At 36.4% G+C, this 25677-nt stretch overlaps 1 protein-coding gene across 1 annotated transcript in view; it reads right to left on the minus strand.

Annotated features, from left to right (window-relative positions):
- Nucleotides 1–25677, minus strand: part of C2CD6 (C2 calcium dependent domain containing 6) — a 217765-nt gene that overhangs the window by 3117 nt on the left and 188971 nt on the right. The window contains 3 exon segments of the mRNA XM_037848665.1: nucleotides 67–2231; nucleotides 2409–3645; nucleotides 4579–4650. Coding sequence (XP_037704593.1) covers nucleotides 67–2231; nucleotides 2409–3645; nucleotides 4579–4650 — 3474 coding nt within the window.

Consider the following 25677-nt stretch of genomic DNA (forward strand, 5'->3'; position numbering starts at 1 on the left):
CTAAAAGAAATTACTGATAGACCTTTGCCAAATACAGAAGTAGAAGAATTAGAAAAACATTATTACATGTACAGTTCTTCTTGCAGTCCAATGAAGCAACGTCCTTGGAACAGATTTCCTTAGATGAATTCTTGTGTCGGGTAGTGTGGTTGGTAATATCCTAACTATCTTGCTAAATGGCTTGTTTTGTTTGCCAACATGCTCTCTTTCTTTTCGAACCTTGGGCTTTAGACTTTCTCTCTTTAATACCTCTGGGAACAGGGATGGTTTTGAGTTTTTCTCACCTTCGACAACATTATATTTAAAAGATTGTGATTCAGAGGCCTTCACGCATTTTCCACTGCAAATTCCATTTGGTTTTATATAAAGAGTTTGTATTTCTTTCTTGTATTGGGAAAATGTTACTAAATGTTTTTTATTGTTGTTATTATTTCCTTTCAGTCCCTGACGATACTGGTCTTCTAATTTTGACTTCTCCCCAGTCTCTGAATTGAAATGAGTTAAAGTATTATTCTGCCACAAGGGTAAAGTGAGTCTGTTTAAGTATCCTTCATCTTCACTTGGCAATCTGTAGTTAGGAATTCTTGGATATGGTGACAGTATTGCTTCAGGCTTTTCCTGTACAGTCAATTCATAGATGTTGATGTGCTCCTTTTTTTCAAGGGGCTTCACTTTCAGTGTCCTTTCAAAGTAAGCTTTTGATTGAGTTATTTTTGATTTACCCCAACTAAATGGGTCTTGAATCTCTGCTTTAAAAACAGAATTTTCTGCTCGAGGAAGCTGTATGAAACCATGTTCTTTCCTTTGATTCTTAAACACTACATTTGAAAGCCTTTCTGATGATTTATTTAATGGAATTGCTTGAGTGTTTGTGTTGGAAGAAGGTTGTACTTTCATTAAACTTAGTGTTTTAGCTCCTTCTTTAGGGTAATTTCTTTTCTCTTCTCTAATCATTGATGGATTTTCTTTAACATTGTGCAAAGGAAAGTATTCCTTTTCTTCCTTTCTCATCAATTCTGTTTCTAGAGATCTATCCTCAGGAACCTTCTGTAAAGTAGTTTTTTGAACAATTTTTGAAGATTTATTTTGTTTTTCTGAATGTTCCTCCATAAACTGATTTTCATCTTTAAAAGATAAACCTGTCTTTATACATGTTAATGGTGTGGAACTGGAATTAATCAAATTTATATGCTGTTTAATCCCCTCTAATTGCCTCTCTGTGATTAGTCCTGATTTGGAAACTTGTTCTATAAAAAGGCTATGGAGCTGTTTGCCTAAATCAGCTTTTAGATTTGATAGTTCATTTTCTGATAAAGCTATGAGATAGTTTTGTAGGGAATTATTTAAGGGATATTTCACATTTATTTCAAGCCTGCTACCAAAACTCCCCCTTGAAATATCTTGTCCTAAGTCATGTAAAGACATCGAGGTACTCTTAGTTCTTAGAGAAGATATATTGGAGAGTATAGTCTCAGATTCTATCTCTTCAAATAATCTGCTTTCTGAAAGGTTTTCTAGGAAATAGTTTTGGAGAATTTCATTTAAAAAAGATCTTAACTTTATTTCTAAATGTTTATCTATGAAATGATGATTAAAATTATTTACAAAAGACATGATTTCTTTTACAGTTTCTGAATATTTTCCCAGAAAAATGTTTTGCCCTTTCGGTTCTGCTTTCTCATTCATCAAATACAGATTTTGATAGATCTTTGGTAAGTCCTCCTGGCTGATATGTCCTGATTCTGAAAGTCTTTCTACAAGGTAATGCTGTATATGTTTACTTAATTCAGATTTTAAATTTTTTATTTCACTCTCTGAGAGTTCTTCTAGAAATACACGCAGCTTTGGACTCAAAACAGTTTTGCTGTCTACTTTGCCTGCTTTATCAATTTTCTCTCTGATGTCTTCAAGGTCTTCTGTATCATTTGGAAAATAATGTTGAATTAAGTTTTCAGATTCTCTTTCTGATTGTCTTCTTTTTACAGACTGATATTTAAAAAAAGCATTAAGGATGTTTTTAAAAAAGGATTTCAACATTATATCATCTGACTCATTAAGCTTATCCACTAATGAGTTACTTAAATTTTGTAAAATAGAATTTAGATAATTTTCTTCTCTATAAAGCCTCTGACCATTCCTTGGCAAATCTGTTTTTCTATCTGGTGTTGAATGATATTTTGAATCTTGTGGGGATATATTTTGGCCTTCATCTATAAATTTAACTCTATTGAAAGTGGTTTCTTTAGGAATGCTGGGTTTATTCTGCTTTGAAAATGATTCTGTTTTCCTTTTGGTTTCTGAATAATCATATGTAGAATAGTTTGGTTTCTCTTCAGGAAAGCCTATATCTGAATTCAGCAAAGAACTCTTCCCATATTCTTTATCTAATTTTTTCACTTGATTGAAAGCAGAAGTGGTTTCTTTCGGTGTGATAGATTTATCCTGCTCTGAAAGAGGTTCTATTTTGCCTTTGGTTTCTGCATAGTCCTTTCTGGCATAGTTCGACTTGTCTTTAGGAAAGCCTGTCTCTGAATTCAGCAAAGAACTCTTCTGGTATTCTTTATCTAATTCTATCACTTTGATTACCCCAGATTCTATAAGAGTATCTATAGGAAATGTGTCTATTATCTGACTTATGATAGATTTTGGCTGTGGCAATTCTGTTTCATCATCTTCTTCTTCATAGTGAAGTAGATTATGTGAAGGTAAACTTCCTTGCCAAGCTGTGGGTAGTCGATTCAGCAATTTCAGCTGGGTCCCACTCAGCTCTTTTACTCCTATCTCTGAGAAATTTGGTGCGGTGAATATTTGCTTTATAAAATAGTCATTTATACTGCCATTTAAACCTGGTTTGGAGTGAGATACTTCACTTTGTAAATGATGCTTTTTGAAACTACTCTTCTTTTTCGGTGGAAAAATTATTTCCCCCTCCTCTAAAGGTTTTTCAGAGACATGTTCCCTTTCTACCTCTGTAGATTTTCCTGGTTCCCCTTCTGAATGCAAATCTGTAGAAATATTTTTATTTATTTCACTTAAAAGAGCTTTTGGATTTAAAATATCTTTTTCTGGAAGCCAGCTTTTTAAATCTTGAATTTTTTTGAATATTTTGCCTTCCAAATAAATCACTGGTTTACCGTGAATACTGATAAGTGGAGAACTATGACTTTTCTTGCTTGCTTCAATGTTCATATGAACTTCTGGTTTAGAAAATAATTAATCTGAAAGGTCTTGCAGATTTTTACTTAAAATTGACTTGAGCACCATTGATTGTTGTAAATTTTCCATATTGGAGGTAAGACTCAATGACTTTGTGAAGTGATGTGAATTTAATTTTCCAGTCATTGATGATTCTCCTTCAAAATTTGGAAAAGGTACATTTGTTACTCTTCCTAAAAACTTATTACTAGTGTCTAAAGTCTTTGTTGAGACATCGGGATCAAGGGTCCAGGTTTTATTAACAGGTACTGCAGTTTTTGAACGTTCTGGGTAAGGAGGATCTTGGTCTTCATGCTCTATAACCTCTGTACTTAAAGTGTTTACACATTTATACATATCTTGGTCTTTTCTTTTTCTGACTGACATTTTGTTGTTTATATTTCTTAAAAAAGGATCAAAACCGTCCTTGGCGTTGAATTTCTGGAATTGTAATATTAAAAAAAAAGTAAGAGATTCTGTAACACTTATTTTTAATTTACAATACATTTTTAATTAATTTTCTTTGTAATCTGTAAGTTTATCTATTCATCTTCCTACCCTAAAAGGAGAAAACTAATTTTAATTATTTTTAAATATTTGAAATTAGAATAAAATGAAAATTTCCATGCAAAATCTTCTAACTACTAATTCTGACCCTCTTTTGTGCTTTATGCCATGTACTTTAAATGCCAACCATATTTTTTTTAACAGCTCAATTTCCATTATTAGCTGCATTTGTTCAGACTGTGGCTAACTTCTGGATCTAAATCCTATCCATACAAATATTTGCCATTTTAGTAGCAATGTTCGAAATTTTTAAAAAATGCACAGCAATAGTAAATGTCCCAAGAAAAACATCTTTATAATTCTCTAAAGACTTTTTTTTGTAGATCTGAGATCAACCTATTCCACCATTGAAAACAGAATTCAAAATGAGTATCTTTTTCAAAGCCTTTGTTCATACAACCTCTACGTTATTGAATTGAAAACAAAACAAAACAAAAATGCAAAGTAATTTGCTTATTTTAGTTTATTTCAATTTAGTAGTTTAAAGTTCATTTTAATTGATATAATTTATTATAACTGGTTTTCAAATGCTAGTTGATACCCAGGTTACAGTGTAAGAATTTCCTGTTTTCATTTTTTTGTTTTTGTTTTTTGTTTTGTTTTGTTTTGAGAAAATACACACCCCCAGGCTGAAACTCCAGATTTGAAATTCAGTAGGTTAGAGGTGGGACCTGTGAATATGTATTTTTAAAAAAGATATCCAGGTGTGTCTAATTGGTAGCCTAGTTTTGGAATCATTGAATTATATAAAGTATTGGAAAAATATAGTAATTAACTATAATTGAGGCTGAGATAGTATAACCAAAGACTCACTTGATATTTTGGTTTGACTTCTACTTGTTCCGGTCTGAATAATGGTGAAGTAAACTGTTTTGATGAAAAAGCCACCTTATAAACAAAGAAGTTTTTATTTTAGTTTACAGGTAATACAAGGATATTTCTCAAGATCATTTTATTCTTTCAACAGTTATTTACAATATTTTAAACATTTAAAACATAAATATGTATCTTTCTCACAACTACTATTTTACTTTACTGATTTCCAAAGAAATATGTATATATATAATCTTAGCTTCCTTGATATTATAATATTTATCCTACTGAATTTGAAAAACCAAAATAATGCACAGCAACTTTAAGCAGAAAAAAGTAGAAAAGAAAAAGAAATGTTAGAACAAATGTAATCTGATTTTAAAAGGTTGTGAAATACTTTCAGATAATAAATAGCAACTGATATTATTATATTGAAATAGCATCTTTGATGATTCTCAACCTGTTTTTAGTAAATCAGTACTTAAAACTGCCTAAAGCAACAACTGATGTTATTAGATCAAAGTGTATAGGAACAACTATAGAATCACAGAACCATCGAATTTTTGGAGATAAAAGGCACTTTAGGGATAATCTAGTCCCACCACCTTGTATTACATAAAAATCTGAAGCTGAAGTTCTTTGTATAATAATACCCAGATTAATAGTTGCCTAAATACTAAGTGTCCTAAATTTTCTTCTTGTGTTCCTTCTACCATACAAGGGACTGCAGTGAGGGATATTGGGTGGCTTTAGAAGCATCTTAATATGTATCTGTGCTACCAGCTCATCTAGAGAAAACTTGACAGCATCTATTTGTAAAACACATTGTACTTAAAACCACTTTCCTGTATATTATCTCCTTTTATCTGTAGAAGCACCATTATATGCCAAGTTAATTAAGCTAACAACTCAATGAATGGCATTTTCATAAGAGTCACTTTTGGAATATCTTAAGGTTTCATCAATACTAAGCAATTAATAACATAACCTACTACTTATATACACACTATTTTTTATTGCGGTAATATATGCATAACATAAAACCATTTTAATAATTTTTAAGTGTATAATTCAGTGACATTACCTACATTGACAATGCTGTGTAACCTCCACCACTATCTATTTCCAGAACACCTGCATCATCCCAACAGCAACTCTGTACCCATTAAGCAATAACTCTCCACTCTCCTCCTCAACCCCAACATACCCACAGCCCCTAATAATGACTAGTTGGCTTTCAATCTCTATAAATCTGCCTATTCTAGATTCCTCATACAAATAGAATCATACATTATTTGTCCTTTTGTATCTGACTTATTCGCTTATTATAATGTTTTCAAGGTTCATCTATGCTGTAGCATGTTTCAGAACTTCTTTCCTCTCTATGGCTGAATAATATTAAATTGTGGTTGGTTTGCATTTCCCTAATGGCTAATGATGTTGACCATCTTTACATGTGCATATTGGCCAGTCTTATATCGTCCTTGGAGAAATGTCTATTCAAGTCCTTTGTTCTTTCTTGTGTTTTAATTTTTCTTTTTTTTTTTTTTTTACATTTGAGGCTTTGTTACATAGGTATTGAAAATTGGGAGTGATTTTTACCTTTATATGTTTCAGTATTAGAAACACTTTTGTTTTATTTCACACCCCTCACCAATTTTACAGATAACTGATGCAGAACCCAGATGGGCCTCTGATTAGAAGCAGAATGTCCTGCTCAGGTAGATGCTGAGTTTTTTAAATGGCCATTTGTAATTTCTGGAAAAGAAGTTTACTGTTGCTTTCTTATTCTACTATGTAAAACTAGATATTCTTAAAACTGCTCCCAGTCTCTTTAAAGGATCCAGGTTAGAAGGAGGCTCAGAAATGGCTTCAAGGAAGCCATAGTTTAAAAAAACTGCTACAGCTGGGCCCCTCAGGACAGAACACCCCCACTGCTAAAGTCCCCACTCCTGTCTTCAGTGTCAGCTCAGCCCCTGGAAGATCATTTCACTATGATCTCCAGGTAGAAGTGTGTCAAGATCTGGGTGATGGGCTGGTGACATCTGCATCGGCCTCCCAGGTCTCTGCTGGGCCCCATTTTCTCAGTTACTACACCATGGGCCATCTCAGCGTTACCCTGGCAGGCAGACACAGAGGCAGGCAGGCCCACCTGGGTTCTCTATGTATACCATCACCTGGGCATGGGGAAAGCCAAATGGGGCATGGGGGCTGAGAGTGCCAGGCCCAGGGGTCGAGGTCCTTGTCCATGCCATGGGTCCTTAGAGGGCAGCTCTCTGGTGTCCTTGCCATGTCTGTGGTGAAGCTGTGGTGGCTGTGTGCCTGCCTGGCCTCTTCACCCAGACAGGTTGGCTCCTGGACTTGCTATAGTGGTTGAAGCATTTGATGCCCAGTTATGCAGCCTGCACCATTCCCAAGTCTTGGCCTATGAGTTGGGACCACAGTTGGGAAAACCTGTCTGAGCACTGGTGCTCACTCTTCTTCATACACTTCATGAGGCAGCAGGTGAGGAAGGCCATGGTCATGAGCAGAAGGATGGTACAGCTGATGATGGAGGCAATCACACTCACCCTGAAGCCAAAGATCTCAGAAGGGCAAACGAACTTCCACATGGGTGTCCCTGAAGACCACATCACCTGGTGATGCTCCTTTTCCATGTACAGGTGATGAGACCAGGCACCACTTGAAAGGTTCCCTCTGGAGCAGGCAGCACTTGACTGCATATGCTTGTGTTGTTGCTGGGAGTTGGCGTTTCGGTTTGCTAAAGCTACTGGAATGCAATATACCAGAAATGGGTTGGCTTTTACAATGGGGATTTATTAACTTACAATTTATAGTCTTGGGCCATGAAAATGTCCAACTCAAGGTATCGACAGGATGATATCTGGGCTCTGAAGACAGGCTGTGACATCCAGGACACCTATGTCACATGGGAAGGCACATGGCGGCATCTGCTCATCCTTCACTCCTGGGTTTCATGGCTTTCAGCTTCTGGTTCCAGTGGCTTCCTCTCTGAGCTTCTGTGGGTCCTCTCTTAGATTTTCTGGGACTTTTCTCTGTGAATTCTTTATCATTTTATAAAGGACTCCAGTAAGGGGATTAAGACCCATGTTGAATGAGGTGGGTTATATCTCAATTGAAATAACCTAATCAAAAGTTTCCACTCATAAGTCTATACCCCAGGAATGGATTCAAAGCACACGGCCTTTTCTGGGATACATAACAGCTTCAAACCAGCACACTCCACTCTATGGACCCCAAAAAGACGTGTTCTTTCCATATGCAAAATACATTCATTCCATCACAATATCCCAAAAACCTTAAATCCTTTCAGTAACAGTCTTAAGTACAAAGTCTCATCAAAATCAATTACAGGTGTGATCTGTCCTGGGGCAAAATTCCTTTCTGACTGTGGACCTGTGAAACTTAGAACAAGTTATCTTCATCCAATATACAAAGAAGGGACAGTCATAAAATGAATGTTCCCATTGCCATAGGGAGAAATTGGAAGGAATGATATCATGGGTCCCAAACAGTTCTGAAAACTGGCAGGGCATACTTCATTAGATATCCAGATCTGAAAGTCATCTATAGAATAATGTTTTCTCCTCAGGGTCTGATGGAATGGCAGCCCCACCCTTTCCAAGAACTTGTACTGTGGCCCTGCTCTCTCCAAACACTGGGGTGAGGGCTCCAACATCCCCAAGCATTGGGAAGACAGCTATGCTCTCGGCTCTACCTTCTTCAAGCATTGGGGTGACAGCCAAACTCTAATCCCCACCCTCCTCAAACATCAGGGGGCAGTCAGACACTCTGCCATCTCCAGGGCACACGCTCAACCCCCTCAGAATGGTGGGTTGGTGGCCAGACTCTACCCAATCTCCAGGAATGTGCTCCACTTTTTCCAACACCTGAGGTGCCAGCATTCTTTCTGAATAATGGGGTGGAAGGCCCACCCTCTGCAGGCTCCAGGGCAAACTCACCCTTTCCACATGAACAGGTGGGTCTGCTCCTCTGGCCCCAGGTGTCTTTGCTGTAGACCTCAGCTTCCATGGTTCTTCCTTTGAAGTCATTTTTTCCCATCAATCTGTCCCTTTCCTGTCCCTTTTAGTCCAGACTAGCAATGGTTCCATTCATAAAAACTTTGTCAGTTTTGCATGCAGCACACAGGGGTTGCAACCATCAGACAATAGAACTTTCCACAAATCTTTTCTGGATAAACTCCATTTCCAGTCCTGACTCACACTGAAATGGCTGACTGGTTCCATGTTCAGTTAAATCCTTACATGGGGCACTATTCTCTGGGGACTCACTTTCCAGAAACTCAGAGTTTTCCAAACCATCAATTTCTGGTTTCTTTGGGACTCAGGAGTCCAGTTCTCAACTTATTCCAGCATTTTACTTTATAAGCTGCAAGGAGAAGCCAGTCTGCACATTCCACATTTAATCTGGAAATCTCAGCTAAATATCCAAGTTCATCACTTTCAAATTCTGCCTTCTGTCTGATATCAAGACTCAATTTTGCCAAATTCTATGTCACTTTCAAACAAGGGTTGCCTTTCTTCCAGTTTGCAATGATACATTCAACATTTCTGTCTAAGTCCTAATCAAAAGTATCTTTAGTGTCCATATTTCTACCAACAGCCTCTTTAAAGCAGTCCAGGCCTTTTCTATCAAGCTCCTCACAATTCTTCCAGAATGTTCCCTTTATCCATTTTATAAAGCTATTCCAGCATTTTTGGTATTTGCAAATCACAGCACCCCACTTCTCAGTACTAAAATCTGTTTCAGTTTGCTAAAGCTGCCGAAATGCAATATGCCAGAAATGGGTTGGCTTTTTTTTTTTGAAATGTACTTTTATTTAATGAAATTTAATTGTGATATAGTCACATACCAGAAAATCATTCAAAGTGTACAATCAATAGTTTGTAGTATCATAATATAGTTGTGCATTCATCACCACAATCAATTTTTGAACATTTTCATTACTCTTAAAAATATACAAATTAGAATAAAAATTAAAAAAGGAACACTGAAACATCGCATACCTCTTATCCCCCCACTATTTAAAATTTATTTTTGCTCTTTATTTTCTTACTCATCTATCCATATACTGGTTAACAGGGGTGTCAGTCACAAGGTTTTCACAATTACACAGTCACAATGTCAAAAATATATAGTTATACAATCATCTTCAAGAATCAAGGCTACTGGATTACAGTTCAACAGTTTCAGGTATTTCCTTCTAGTTATTCTAATACACTAAAAACTAAAAAGGGATACCTATATAATGCATAAGAATAACTTCCAGAATGACCTCTTGGCTCTATTTGAAATCTCTCAGTCACTGAAACTTTGTTTCATTTATCTTCCCCTTTTGGTCCAAGTAGGCTTTCTCAACCCACGATGCTGGGTCCAGGCTCATCACTGGGAGTCATGTCCCACATAGGGGGAAGGACACTGAGTTTACCTGCTGAGTGGGCTTAGAGAGACAGGCCACATCTGAGCATCAAAAGAGGTTCTCTGGGGGTGATGCTTATGCACAATTATAATAGGCTTAGCCTCTCATCTGAAGTAACAAGCTTCATAAGGGCAAGCCTCAAGATTGAGAAGTTAGCCTACTGTAATGGGAGTCCCCAATGCTTGTGAGAATATCAGGAATTCCCCAGGTGGGGAAGTTTAATATTTCCACATTTCCACATTTTCCCCTAGCCCCTCAAGGGAGCTTTGAAAATACTTTTTATTTTCTGTCCAAATTACTCTGGGATGTATCAGGGTTTCACACTAATCTGTACAAACCACCCAGATCTTACCCCCTATTCAAAGTTCCATGTAATTATGGTGTTTGAATAAACTGACCATACAAGTTAAATTATATAGTGTGCTACAGAAAATACAGATTTTCAAATAAACATCTCTTCCTTTTGTCTCACACAGAAGTTGAAGTTTTAAAATACCTTCAATGTCATTCTTTACCCTTCAGACTGATTTGCCTCAGTCCTAACCAAATCAGCTTCATTCATACCTCTAATTGAAGTCTGAACTCTTTTTCAGCTTTTTTCACAGTTGTTGTGTGGGGTAATATTGACTTTCATAGCTTCAGAACTCTAGCTCTGAGTCTCAGGTGTCACACAGTTACCCAAAGTTCCAGGGAATGACCCGTTTATACACAAAGAGCTCAGTATCTCAGAATGTAGAAATAACCATAACAATTCAGGAATAGCTGTGACTGCTGTAAGAGCTTACAATCTAGGAACCTCCAACAGAAGCCTTCCCCTGACAACCCACACTCTCAGATTTAACACTCAGAGTCCACATATTATAGTCAGTCCATATTAGTGAGGTGTCATAATGTTTGTCTTTTCAATTCTGGCTTATTTCACTCAACATACCGTACTCAAGGTCCATTCACCTTACAACTTCATTTCTTCTTGCCACTCCCTCATGTAAAAACATTCTTATATTTGTACATTTAATCACACTCATTGACCACTGTAGGTTTCACTAAGTTATACAATCCCAGTCTTTATCTCCTATCTTCTGGTGTCATACATACCCTAATCTCCCTCTTTCAACCATATTCACAGTCATCTTTTTTCAGTATACTTACAATATTGTGCTGCCATCACACAATATTGTGCTATCCATTACTAGATCTACACAATCAATCTTCTAGAACATTCTACACTCCTTCAACATTAAATGCCTGACTCAGCTTACAGGTACTTAATTACCTTTGTCACTTTCCTTCCCTTTCCATACATTGTGGATGCCTGAAGGTAGAGGGGACATCTTGTGTTGCCTTACAGTAATATGTACATGCTAAGGACAGCTGTCCATGAAGAGAGGGAGATTTGATCCCTCAAGACACCATGGAACCACTGCACCAGCTTTGCATTTCTCTTGGTCTCTCATAATGTGAAAAAAATTAAAGTCACTAAACTGGTTAAGCACTGGTTTCTAAGTTTTTATTAGATATAGCTAAACAAACTTTAACAACCCTGACAATAACCACACACATCAAGTTTATTCTCCACATAGGCTATGCTCCAGTTGAACAACTAAGCTAGTTTCAGTCCCAAAGTCTTTATGCTCCCTCTGCCTAGAATATCCTACCCCCAGATCATCACATGGCTTGTTTCACCTTGAATTCTAATAATTTGAACAGCGCTCTTCTCAAAACTCACCTCCTACAGTGATGTCAGAAAAAATTGCAGAGAGGAGGGAGTTCCATGGGCCCATCCCTCCACATAAAAGTTGTCAGAATCAACTTTTGTCAGAATTCTGGAAAATAGTCAAGATTGACAGCAACCAAGAGAATGATAAATCAAGAAAAGGGCAACTTTAAAATGATAGGAAAGCTTTGTGGTGTTTTTATTTGTTCTTGCCCCAACCCTCCTCCTAGCTTAGTAGTATTAAGGATGGCAGTCCATATTCCAGTTCAGCACTCTGGTTGCACAGGGAACAAAGAAGACTTTATTTTCAAAGAATTGCATTTGTCTCTTCTAAACTGCCTGGGGCTGCTTGAAGGACTGATGACAGTTGCTTGTATTTGTTTTACCTAACTCAGAACTCACTCAAGGGGAAAAATGGTTATGCATAGGGAATCTCTCAAAAACAGTGCAAGGAAATTGAATAACCCATGGCTGCAGGGGGCAAAATACTACAGTTGAGACAAACAATAGAGTGATGGAAGTCTATGAGGAAAAACTGGGGAGGAAATTTATCTGGGAAATTCAGGCATTAAAAAAGGTATTTATATTTTGGGGTAATTAGAAAGCCATGAACATGCCATGGGCAGAAAGCATACTCAAAAAAGACCTAGAAAGACCCTCAGATTTCACCACTGGCTCATATCTAGGCTCAGGAGAAGGAGGAAGGGAAGGCTGAGGAAGATTTGTAAACAGCCTGGCTAAGATTTGAAGGAGTGCCCCAACATAGAGCCAATCCGCAAAAACTGGGAGAGGTTTAGTCTTTTTATTCCTTCCTTCCTTCCTTCCTTCCTTCCTTCCTTCCTTCCTTCCTTCCTACCTACCTACCTTCCTTCCTTCCTTCCTTCCTTTGCCTTCTACCCTCCCTCCCAGTGTTCAGGAAATCTGTTTAAATAAAACTAGTTGAACACAAGCTAAAGGGTAATAGACTGCAGAGACATGCACACATGAAACATGTGACAAAGAATATATATGCTACAAAATAATTTAGAAAAGTCACTAAACAAAAAAGTAGCTACAGCCCTCAGCAAGTAACAAAAATACAGGCTGAGGGAGAGGATTCTGATTTCCAGAGTTACCAATAGTATAGAACCATTTTTCAATAAAAATTATGAAGCATGCAAAGAAACAAGAATGTATGGCCTATTCATAGAAAAAATGAACAGAAACTATCTCTGAAAATGTTTTATGAACAAAATGAGACTATCAATAAAGAGATATAAAGTATAGAAAGAAACCAAACAGAAATTATGGAGCTGAAGATTACAATAAATAAAAATGAACATTTCACTAGAGGGATTTGACAACAAATTTGAGCAGGAAGAAGAAAACATCAGCAAATGTGAAGCAGGACATTTGAAATCATCTAGTTTGAGAAGCAGAGAATAAAAAGAATGAATAAAAACAATGTGACACCATTGGGCATACACAACATACACATAATGGCCCAGAAGGAGAGGAGAAAGAGGGAAAGGAACAGAAAGAATATTTGAAAAAATAATGGCCAAACACTTCCCAACTTTGGTCAAATGCATGAGTTTACACAGCCAAGAAGCTCAATAAACTCCAAGATTGATAAATGCAGAAACCCACACCTAGACAAATTCTAATCAAAGTGTCATAAACCAAAGGCAAAAGAGAGAATCTTGAATGCAGTAAAAGAGAAATTACTTGTCATGTACAAGTGATCCTCAATAAGATTAAAAGCTGATAGCCTCATCAGAAGCCATGGAGGTTAGAAGGCCATGGAATGACGTATTTACAATGCTGAAGGGAAGAAAAATGGTAACCATGAATTTTATATGGGACAAAACTATCCTTCAAAAATGAAAGAGAAATTAAAATATTTCAAGATAAACAAAAGCTGATTGAGGTATTCACTAATAGACCAGCTCAAGAAATGATCAAAGGAGTTCAGCAGAAATGAAAGGACGACAAACTGTAACTCAAACTCATACAAAGAAATAAAGAACCATGATAAAAGTAACTACATAGGTAAATATATAAGCCAATAATATTGTTTTTTTTGGTAGTAACTCTTGGTTTCCTATGTGTTAAAAAAAAAACAAATGCATAAACAATAATTATACACCTATGTTAATGGTCAAGTAAAGTTTAAAGATGTTAGCTGTGACAATAATATAAAAGGGGTAAAAGAGAGAGCATTAGAGGAGTTGAGTTTTTCTAAGCTATTGAAGCTAAGTTCATATCAACTCAAACTAGATTGTTATAAATGCTATAAAGATTGTTAATTGTAACTCTCATGATAGCCACTAAGAAAATATTTTAAGAATATACAGAAGAGGAAATGAGAAGGGAATCAAACCAGTACACTACAAAACATCAATTAAACACAAAAGAAAATAGTAATGGAGGAAATAAAGAACAAACAAGGTATAAGACATACAGAAAACAAATGTAAAAATGGTAAAAGTTCCTTCTTATTAGAAGTTACTTTAAATGAAAATGGATTAATGCCAGAATGGATTAAAAAAGAATAACATGATCCAAATGTATGTTTTCTACAAGTGTATCAAGTGTATTAGGTTCTCTAGAGAAACAGAATTTTATATATATATAAATTGATTATAGAATTGGCTTACATAACTGTGAGGACTGGCAAATCCCAATTCTGTAAGGCAGGCTGCAATTTGGAAACTCAATGAAGGTGAAGTTAAATTCTCCAAGAGAAGCTGCAGGTTGGAAGTTCTGATGAAGGTGATATTGAATTCCCCAGAGATGTTAGCTGACTGAAGTAGAGATAGAAATTCTTTCAGACTGTTAAAATCCTCAGTTCTTGCTTTAAAGCCTCCAAATGATTGGAAGGAGTCTCCTTTCATCACTGAAGGTGATATCTCTTATTGATTCTAGATGTAGTCAGACATAGAGGCAATCAGTTGACTAATGATTTAAATCTATTCATGAAATACCCTCACAGTAACAAACAGGCCAGTGCTTTCTCACCAATTAACTGGATACCATAACCTTGCCAGGATGACACATGATATTAAACATCACAACAAGAGATTCACTTCAAATCATAATACAAAAATAGTTTGAAAGTTAAATGATGGAAAAAGATTTTCCATACAAATAGTAACCAAAAGAGAGCTGAGTAGCTAAACTAATATTAGACAAAATAGTATTTTTAAGTTAAGAATTTTTACATGAGACAAGGAAGGTCATTATATATATATTAATAAAAAATGTCAATCCATCAAGATGATACAACAATCATAAAAATATATGCTTTAAACAACAGAGCCCCCAAAACATATGAAGCAAGCATTGACAGAATTGAATGGAGTAATACACAATTCTACAATAATAGTTGGAGGCTTCAATATGACACTTTAAATAATGGATAGAACATCTAAACAGAAGATCAGTATGGAAATAGAGGACTTCAACAACACTATAAACTAACTAGACCCAATAGTCATATACAGATCACTCCATCCAACATCAGCAAAATATACATTATTTTCAAGTGCACATGGGCCACAAATCAGGTCTTAATAAATTTAGTCTGAAATCATACAAAGTATCTTCTCCAACCACAATGAATAAAGCTTAAAGCAATAAGAGAAGGAAAGTTGGAAAATTCAAAATACGTGAAAATTAAACGACACAGTCTTAAACAACCAATGAGTAGAAGAAATCACAATGGAAACTAAAAAACATTTTGAGATGCATGACATTGAAAACACAACATACCAAAACATATGGATGCAGCAAGACAGTGCTCAGGGGAAAATTTATAGCTGTAAATGCCTATATTAAAAAAGAAGAAAGACTTCAAATCAGTAACCTAATCTCACAACTGGAGTAACTAGAAAAAGGAGAGCAAACTAAGTCCAAAGAGATCTGAAGGAAGAAAGTAACAAAGATTAGAGAAGCATTAAATGAAATAGAGAAAAGAAAAACAATAGAGATAATGAAACCAAAAGTTGGTTCTTTGAAAAGATCAACAAAGTGACAAAGCTTTAGTTGGCTGACTTATAAAAAGAGAAAGAAGGTGCAAATAACTCAAATTAGAAATGAGAATGGAGATATTACTGACTTTACAGAAATAAAAATGGTTATGTTTTAGTTTTTCAGATGCTAAAACAAATATCATGCAATGGGTTGGCTTAAACAAGAGAATTTATTGGCTCATAGCTTTGAGGCTAGGGAAAGTCCAAATCTGAGGTGCTAGCAAGGGGATGCTTTCCTCCAGAAGACTTGGCATTCTGGGGCTGGCTGTTGGCAGTCCTTAGCCCTTGACTTTTTGGTCATGTGGCAATGCACATGGGAGCATCTTCTTTCTCTTCTGTGTTCTGTTGACTTCCAGCTTATTACTCCTCTCACGGCTTTTTGTTTGTTTGTTTTTAAGGACTCCAGCCATATCAGATTAAGGCTCACCCTCATTTGGTTTGGGCACACCTTAAATAATATTTTCAAAAGTCTTATTTACAAATGGGTTCACATCCACAGGACCAGGGGTTAGGACTTGAACATGCCTTTTGTGGGATACATGTCTCAATCCCCAATATAAGAGAATGTTATAAAAACTGTATATTAACAAATTAGATAACCTTGATTAAATGGACAAATTCCTAGAAACACACAAATTTTCAAAACAGATTCAAGAAGAAATAGAAAAACTGAACCAATCTATAGCTAGTAAAGATATTGAATCAGTAATTTGGGGAAAAAAAACCTCCCAACAAAGAAGTGCCCATGATTAGATGGCTTCAATGTCGAATTCTATCAAACATTTAAAGAATTAACACCAATTGTTCTCAAACTCTCAAAAAAATTGAAGAGATTTTGAATGAACCTTGAAAGCATTATGCTAAATGAAAGAAATGATATTTGGATATTTTTCATTTTAATAAATTTATATTATTTTTAGAATTACCTTCTATTTAAGGCAAGTGACAAAATACATGTTTTTATAAGAATTTCGTACTATCTTCCATACTGTATGTTTATAGTAAGTCTTGATATTAGGTAGTGTAAGTCTTCCAACTGTGTTCTTTTTGAAAACTGCTGGCTATTCTAGGCCCTTTATTTTTCTAAACACCTTGTCAGGTTATACAGAAAGTTTGACTGGATTTTGATTGGGGTTTTAAAAAAAATCTATAGACCAATTTGAAGAGAAATTACATTTTTAACAATATGAAGGCTCTTCCAGTCCATGAACATGGTATATCTATTCAGACTTTTGCTAATTTCTCACTGTGATGGTTTATAATTTTTAGTGTACAGGACTTGCACATATTTTATTAAATTCATCTCTGTTTTTCCATCTGTTTTGATGCTATTTTTTAATAGACTTTATTTTTAGGGCAGTTTTGGGTTTATAGAAAGATTGCACAGGAAGTAGAGAGTGTCCATATGCCCCCCCTCCCCTGTCTCCCTGCACATAGTTTCCCCTTTTATTAACATCTTGCATTTGTGTTGTATGTCTGTTACAATTGATGAACAAATATTGATACATTATTAACTAAAGTCTATAGTTCACAGTAGGATTCACTCATTGTTTTGTACAGTTTTATGGGTTTTGACAAATGCATAAAGTCATGTATCCACCATTATGATACTGCACTAGTCAGGGTTCTCCATGGAAACAGAATCAACAGAAGGTTCATGAAAGTATTATGATATTTTTATAAGAATTGTCTCACATGACTGTGGGGGTTGGCAAGTCAAAATTCCATAGGGCAGTCTACAAGCTAGGAACTCCATGGAGGTTTTCAATGAATTCCCTGGGAGAAGCTGGTTGGCTGAAATAGAGATGGAAATTCTCTCTTCTGACTGCTGAAATAATCACTTCTCCTTTTACAGCCTTCAATTGATTGGATGAGACTTCTCTCATTGTTGTAGGCAAACTTCTCAGTTGATTACAGATGTAACCAGCCATAGATGCAATCAATGTACTGATGGTTCAAGCCCATGAAATATCCTTACGGTAATGATCAGACCAATGCTTACTTGACCAAATAACTGGACACCTTAACCTGGCCAGTTGACACATGAACATAACCGCCATGGATATCACACAGAATAGTTTTATTGTGCTGTGTTCCAATTATTCATCTCTTTTCCCCCAACCCCTGATCTTTTTTTACTATCTCTATAGTTTTGTCTTTTTTATAATGTCATATGTTTGGAATCATACAGTATGCAGTCTTTTCAGACTGGCTTCTTTCACTGAGAAATATGCCTTTAAGGCACCTCTATGTCTTTTCATGGCTTGATAGTTCATATCTTTTTATTGTTGAATAGTTACTCCATGTGGTATGAATGTATTTGGTTTGGTTTGCTAAAGTTGACATTATGCAAAATATCAGACATGGATTGGATTTTATACAGGGGATTTATTAGATTATGAATTTAAAGTTCTAAGGCCATAAAAGTGTCCAAACTAAGGCATCAACAAGAGGATACCTTCACTGAAGAAAGGCTGATGGTGTCCAGAACAACTCTGTCAGCTGGGAAGGCATGTGGCTGGGTCTGCTGATCATTTGCACCCTGGTCTGGTTTCAAAGTGGCTTTCTCCAAAATGTCTCTGGGCTTCTGTCTTAGCTTCTCTCTCTCAGCTCCTGTGCCTCCTTGCTTGTTCTCCAGGGTGTTTGTCTCTAAGCATCTGGGGGTCCTCTCTTAGTTTCTCCAGGGCAAACTCTCAGCTTCATCTCTTTCTCTCTGAATCTCCAAGTGTTTCCATGAGTCTGGGGCCATGAGGGCTCTCAGCTTTCTTAAGGACTCCAGTGATCTAATTAAGACCTACCTGGAATGGGAGGGGTCACCACTCCATGGAAATAATCTAATCAAAAGGTCTCACCCACAGTTGGGTGTGTCACATCTCCATAGAAACAACTTAATCAAAAGGTCCCACCCACAATAAGTACACACCCACAAGACTGGATTAAAAGAACATGACCTTTCCTGGGGTACATAACAGTTTCAAACTGGCACAGTACCACAGTTTTGTCTATTCAACTATTGAAGGACATTTTGTATGCTTCCAATTTATGGCATTTAAGAATAAAGGTGCTACTAGTTTAAATGTCCAATTGCTCATTGCTAATGTATAGAAATACATGTATTTAAACATCTTACTGAATTCACTTTTAATTCTAGTAGCTCATTTACAAATTCATTTTCTACATAAACAATCATGTCATGTGTAAATAGAGATTTATATATTCCTTTCCAATCTATGTACTTTTTATTTTCCTTACCTTATTGTTCTGGATAGGACCTCCAGTGCTGAGAGTGGTCAGTCTTGTCTTTTTCCCAATGTTAGGGGCACAGCATTCAATCTTTCACCATTAAGTATGATGTCAGCTGTTGGTATTTGTATATTCTCTTTATCATATTGATGAAGTTCCCCTCTATTAATAGTTTGTGAGTGTCTTTTTTTAAATAAAGAATGGATGTTGAATTATTTAAATGCCTTTTATGCATTTATTGAAATGATCATATGGGTTTTCTTGTTTGTCTTTAACATGAATTTTGGTGATTGATTTTTTTTTATAGTAGAGAAGTTGTGGACTTATATAAAATACAGGATTTAAAAATCATTCATAAAATTCAGGATTCCCATATACCACTTTATTATTGACACCTTTATTGGTGTGTTACATTTGTTACAATTATGAAAGCACATTTTTATAATTGTACTATTAACTAAAGTCCATGGTTTAACTTGGCATTCACAGTTTGTGTAGTGCAGTTCCATAGATTTTTGTTTTGTTTTGTTTTCTTTTGTTTTGTTTTAATCTTCATTTTATTGAGATATATTCACATACCATGCAGTCATACAAAACAAATCGTACATTCGATTGTTCACAGTACCATTACATAGTTGTACATTCATCACCTAAATGAATCCCTGACACCTTCATTAGCACACACACAAAAATAACAATAATAATAATTAAAGTGAAAAAGAGCAATTGAAGTAAAAAAGAACACTGGGTACCTTTGTCTGTTTGTTTGTTTGTTTCCTTCCCCTATTTGTCTACTCATCCATCCATAAACTAGACAAAGGGGAGTGTGGTCCTTATGGCTTTCCCAATCCCATTGTCACCCCTCATAAGCTACATTTTTATACAATTGTCTTTGAGATTCATGTGTTCTGGGTTGTAGTTTGATAATTTCAGGTATCCACCACCAGCTACCCCAATTCTTTAGAACCTAAAAAGGGTTCTCTAAAGTGTGCGTAAGAGTGCCCACCAGAGTGACCTCTCGGCTCCTTTTGGAATCTCTCTGCCACTGAAGCTTATTTCATTTCCTTTCACATCCCCCTTTTGGTCAAGAAGATGTTCTCTGTCCCACGATGCCAGGTCTACATTCCTCCCTGGGAGTCATATTCCACGTTGCCAGGGAGATTCACTCCCCTGGGTGTCTGATCCCACGTAGTGGGGAGAGCAGTGATTTCACCTTTCAAGTTGGCTTAGCTAGAGAGACAGGGCCACATCTGAGCAACAAAGAGGCATTCGGGAGGAGGCTCTTAGGCACAATTATAGGGAGGCCTAGCCTCTCCTTTGCAGCAACCATCTTCCCAAGGGTAAAACCTATGGTAGAGGGCTCAGCCCATCAAACCACCAGTCCCCTATGTTTGTGGTCATGTTAGCAACCATCGAGGTGGGGTAGGCCAATACCCCTGGCATTCTCCACAGGCTCCTCAAGGGGGCACTACATATTTTTTTCCTTGTTTTTCTTTTTCTTAACTTTCCTTTCTTTTTTAAATCAACTGTATGAAAAAAAATTTAAAAAAAAAAACATACAATAAAAGAACATTTCAAAGAGACCATAACAAGGGAGTAAGAAAAAGACAACTTTTTCTTAAAAAAATTTGTTCTATTACCATAAAGAATATTTATATATAGTAATAGAGGTTGATTTTTGAAAGTTAAATGAATGTTGCATTCTTGCAATTAACCCCACTTGGTCATGATGTAGTATCCTTTTCATATATTGATTTGACTTGATAAATCTTGTTGGAATTTTTTTATGGGAAGGTTTTAAATTAAGAATATAATTTCTATAATAGATACAATGCTATTCAGGTTATCTGTTTCTCTGAGTCAACTTTGAAAGTCTGTGTCCTTAAAAGAATTTATTCATTTTGCTTAAGTTGCTAAATTTATTGGTAAAAAGTTCCTTCCAATATTCTCTTATCTTTTTAATCTCTGTAAGATCTGTAGTGATGCACCCTCTTTCATTCTTTTTTTTTTTTTTTTTTTTAAATTCAGTTTTATTGAAATATATTCACAAACCATACAGTCATCCATGGTATACAATCAACTGTTCACAGTATGATCATATAGTTATGCGTTCATCACCACAATCTATTTCTGAACATTTTCCTTACATCAGAAAGAATCAGAATAAGAATAAAAAATAAAAGTGAAAAGAGAATACCCAAACCATCCCCCCATCCCACCCTATTTGTCATTTAGTTTTTACTCCCATTTTTCTACTGATTTTTTTTTCAATTCTTTAACTTTGTTTATCAAAAAATTAAAAACAAACAGGCAAACAACAACCAAAAAAACCCCACAACATTTCAAACAAAGCAATGGATTAAGGAAAACAAATAACCTAAAATAACTACTTTGCTTCCAATATGTTCCTACCATACCCCAAGAAAATTAATAAACCATGTCCAAACAGAGGAGTAAGAAAAACAAATAATCTAAAATAACTACATTGCTTCCAACATGTTCCTACCATACCCCAAGAAAATTAACAACCCCTAAGAAAACAAAGGAATAAGAGAAAAAAAAAACCCTAAAATAACTCTATTGCTTCCAACATGATCTTACTATATCCAAGAAAGTTTACAAACCATAATCATTCCTGAGCATTCCCACAACATTGAGATTACCCTCCATAGTTTATCTGTTCTTATTAGATTATCATTCCCCCTCCACTAATTGGTATCTCTAGGTCCCCTACATTCTACAGTATAAAACATTGTACATTTTTCACAGAATTCACATTAGTGGTAACATACAATATCTCTCTTTTTGTGCCTGGCTTATTTTGCTCAGCATTATGTCTTTTTTTTGTTTTTTTTTTTTAATCTTCATTTCATTGAGATATATTCATATACCACGCAGTCATACAAAACAAATCGTACTTTCGATTGTTCACAGTACCATTACATAGTTGTACATTCATCACCTAAATCAATCCCTGACACCTTCATTAGCACACACACAAGAATAACAAGAATAATAATTAGAGTGAAAAAGAGCAATTGAAGTAAAAAGGAACACTGGGTACCTTTGTCTGTTTGTTTCCTTCCCCTATTTTTCTACTCATCCATCCATAAACTAGACAAAGTGGAGTGTGGTCCTTATGGCTTTCCCAATCCCATTGTCACCCCTCATAAACTACATTTTTATACAACTGTCTTCGAGATTCATGGGTTCTGGGTTGTAGTTTGATAGTTTCAGGTATCCACCACCAGCTACCCCAATTCTTCAGAACCTAAAAAGGGTTGTCTAAATTGTGCGTAAGAGTGCCCACCAGAGTGACCCCCCGGCTCCCCCTGGACTCTCTCTGCCACTGAAGCCCATTTCATTTCCTTTCACCTCCCCCTTTTGGTCAAGAAGATGCTCTCCGCCCCACGATGCCAGGCCTACATTCCTCCCCGGGAGTCACACTCCACGTTGCCAGGGAGATTCACTCCCCTGGGTGTCTGATCCCACGTAGGGGGGAGGGCAGTGATTTTACCTTTCAAGTTGGCTTAGCTAGAGAGACAGGGCCACATCTGAGCAACAAAGAGGCACTCGGGAGGAGGCTCTTAGGCACAACCATAGGGAGGCCTAGCCTCTCCTTTGCAGCAACCGTCTTCCCAAGGGTAAAACCGGTGGTAGAGGGCTCAACCCATCAAACCACCAGTCCCCTATGTCTGTGGTCATGTTAGCAACCATGGAGGTGGGGTAGGCGAATACCCCTGCATTCTCCACAGGCTCCTCAAGGGGGCACTGCATCTTTTTTTTTTTTCCTTGTTTTTTTTTTTTTTTTAACTTTCCCTTCTTTTTTAAATCAACTGTATGACAAAAAAAGTTAAAAAGAAACAAACATACAATAAAAGAACATTTCAAAGAGACCATAACAAGGGAGTAAGAAAAAGACAACTAACCTAAGATAACTGCTTAACTTCCAACATGTTCCTACTTTACCCCAAGAAAGTTACCTAATATAGCAACATTTCTGTGAACTTGCTCCTACTATATCCATCAGAAATTAACAGACCATAGTCATTCCTGGGCATCCCCAGAACGTTAAATAGCTTATCTGTTCTTCTTGGATTATTGTTCCCCCTTCCTTAATTGCTCTCTACTGCTAGTTCTCCTACATTCTACATTATAAACCATTTGTTTTACATTTTTCAAAGTTCACATTAGTGGTAGCATATAATATTTCTCTTTTTGTGCCTGGCTTATTTCGCTCAGCATTATGTCTTCAAGGTTCATCCATGTTGTCATATGTTTGACGAGATCGTTCCTTCTTACTGCCGCGTAGTATTCCATCGTGTGTATATACCACATTTTATTTATCCACTCATCTGTTGAAGGACATTTGGGTTGTTTCCATCTCTTGGCAATTGTGAATAATGCTGCTATGAACATTGGCGTGCAGATATCTGTTCGTGTCACTGCTTTCCGATCTTCCGGGTATATACCGAGAAGTGCAATCGCTGGATCGAATGGTAACTCTATATCTAGTTTTCTAAGGAACTGCCAGACTGACTTCCAGAGTGGCTGAACCATTATACAGTCCCACCAACAGTGAATAAGAGTTCCAATTTCTCCACATCCCCTCCAGCATTTGTAGTTTCCTGTTTGTTTAATGGCAGCCATTCTAATTGGTGTTAGATGGTATCTCATTGTGGTCTTAATTTGCATCTCTCTAATAGCTAGTGAAGTGGAACATTTTTTCATGTGTTTCTTGGCCATTTGTATTTCCTCTTCAGAGAACTGTCTTTTCATATCTTTTGCCCATTTTATAATTGGGCCGACTGTACTATTGTCATTGAGTTGTAGGATTTCTTTATATATGCAAGATATCAGTCTTTTGTCAGATACATGGTTTCCAAAAATTTTTTCCCATTGAGTTGGCTGCCTCTTTACCTTTTTGAGAAATTCCTTTGAGGTGCAGAAACTTCTAAGCTTGAGGAGTTCCCATTTGTCTATTTTCTCTTTTGTTGCTTGTGCTTTGGGTGTAAAGTCTAGGAAGTGGCCACCTAATACAAGGTCTTGAAGATGTTTTCCTAGATTATCTTCTAGGAGTTTTATGGTACTTTCTTTTATATTGAGATCTTTGGTCCATTTTGAGTTAATTTTTGTGTAGGGGGTGAGGTAGGGGTCCTCTTTCATTCTTTTGGATATGGATATCCAACTCTCCCAGCCCCATTTGTTGAAAAGACCATTATGACTCAGTTCAGTGACTTTGGGGGCCTTATCAAAGATCAGTCGGCCATAGATCTGAGGGTCTATCTCCGAATTCTCAATTCGATTCCATTGATCTATATGTCTATCTTTGTGCCAGTACCATGCTGTTTTGGCAACTGTGGCTTTATAATAAGCTTCAAAGTCAGGGAGTGTAAGTCCTCCCACTTCGTTTTTCTTTTGTAGAGCGTCTTTAGCAATTCGAGGCATCTTCCCTTTCCAAATAAATTTGATAACTAGCTTTTCCAAGTCTGCAAAGTAGGTTGTTGGAATTTTGATTGGGATTGCATTGAATCTGTAGATGAGTTTGGGTAGAATTGACATCTTAATGACATTTAGTCCTCCTATCCATGAACATGGAATATTTTTCCATCTTTTAAGGTCCCCTTCTATTTCTTTTAGTAGAGTTATGTAGTTTTCTTTGTATAGGTCTTTTACATCTTTGGTTAAGTTTATGCCTAGGTACTTGATTTTTTTAGTTGCTATTGAAAATGGTATCTTTTTCTTGAGTGTCTCTTCAGTTTGTTCATTTCTAGCATATAGAAACATGACTGACTTATGTGCATTAATCTTGTATCCCGCTACTTTGCTAAATTTGTTTATTAGCTCTAGTAGCTGTATCGTCGATTTCTCAGGGTTTTCTAGATATAAGATCATATCATCTGCAAACAATGACAGTTTTACTTCTTCTTTTCAATTTGGATGCCTTTTATTTCTTTGTCTTGCTGGATTGCCCTGGCTAGCACTTCCAGCACAATGTTGAATAACAGTGGTGACAGCGGGCATCCTTGTCTTGTTCCTGATCTTAGAGGGAAGGCTTTCAGTCTCTCACCATTGAGTACTATGCTGGCTGTGAGTTTTTCATATATGCTCTTTATGATGTTGAGGAAGTTTCCTTCAATTCCTACCTTTTGAAGTGTTTTTATCAAAAAGGGATGTTGGATTTTGTCAAATGCTTTTTCAGCATCTATTGAGATGATCAATTGATTTTTCCCTTTTGACTTGTTAATGTGTTGTAATACATTGATTGATTTTCTTATGTTGAACCATCCTTGCATGCCTGGAATGAACCCTACTTGGTCATGGTGTATGATTTTTTTAATGTGTCTTTGGATTCGATTTGCAAGTATTTTGTTGAGGATTTTTGCATCTATATTCATTAGGGAGATTGGCCGGCAGTTTTCCCTTTTTGTAACATCTTTGCCTGGTTTTGGTATTAGATTGATGTTAGCTTCATAAATGAGTTAGGTAGTGTTCCATTTTCTTCAATGTTTTGAAAGAGTTTGAGTAAGATTGGTGTCAGTTCTTTCTGGAAAGTTTGGTAGAATTCCCCTGTGAAGCCATCTGGCCCTGGGCATTTATTTGTGGGAAGATTTTTGATGACTGATTGGATCTCTTTGCTTGTGATGGGTTGGTTGAGGTCTTCTATTTCT

The sequence above is a fragment of the Choloepus didactylus genome, chromosome 9, assembly GCF_015220235.1.
Source record: "Choloepus didactylus isolate mChoDid1 chromosome 9, mChoDid1.pri, whole genome shotgun sequence".
Lineage (NCBI taxonomy): Eukaryota > Metazoa > Chordata > Mammalia > Pilosa > Megalonychidae > Choloepus > Choloepus didactylus.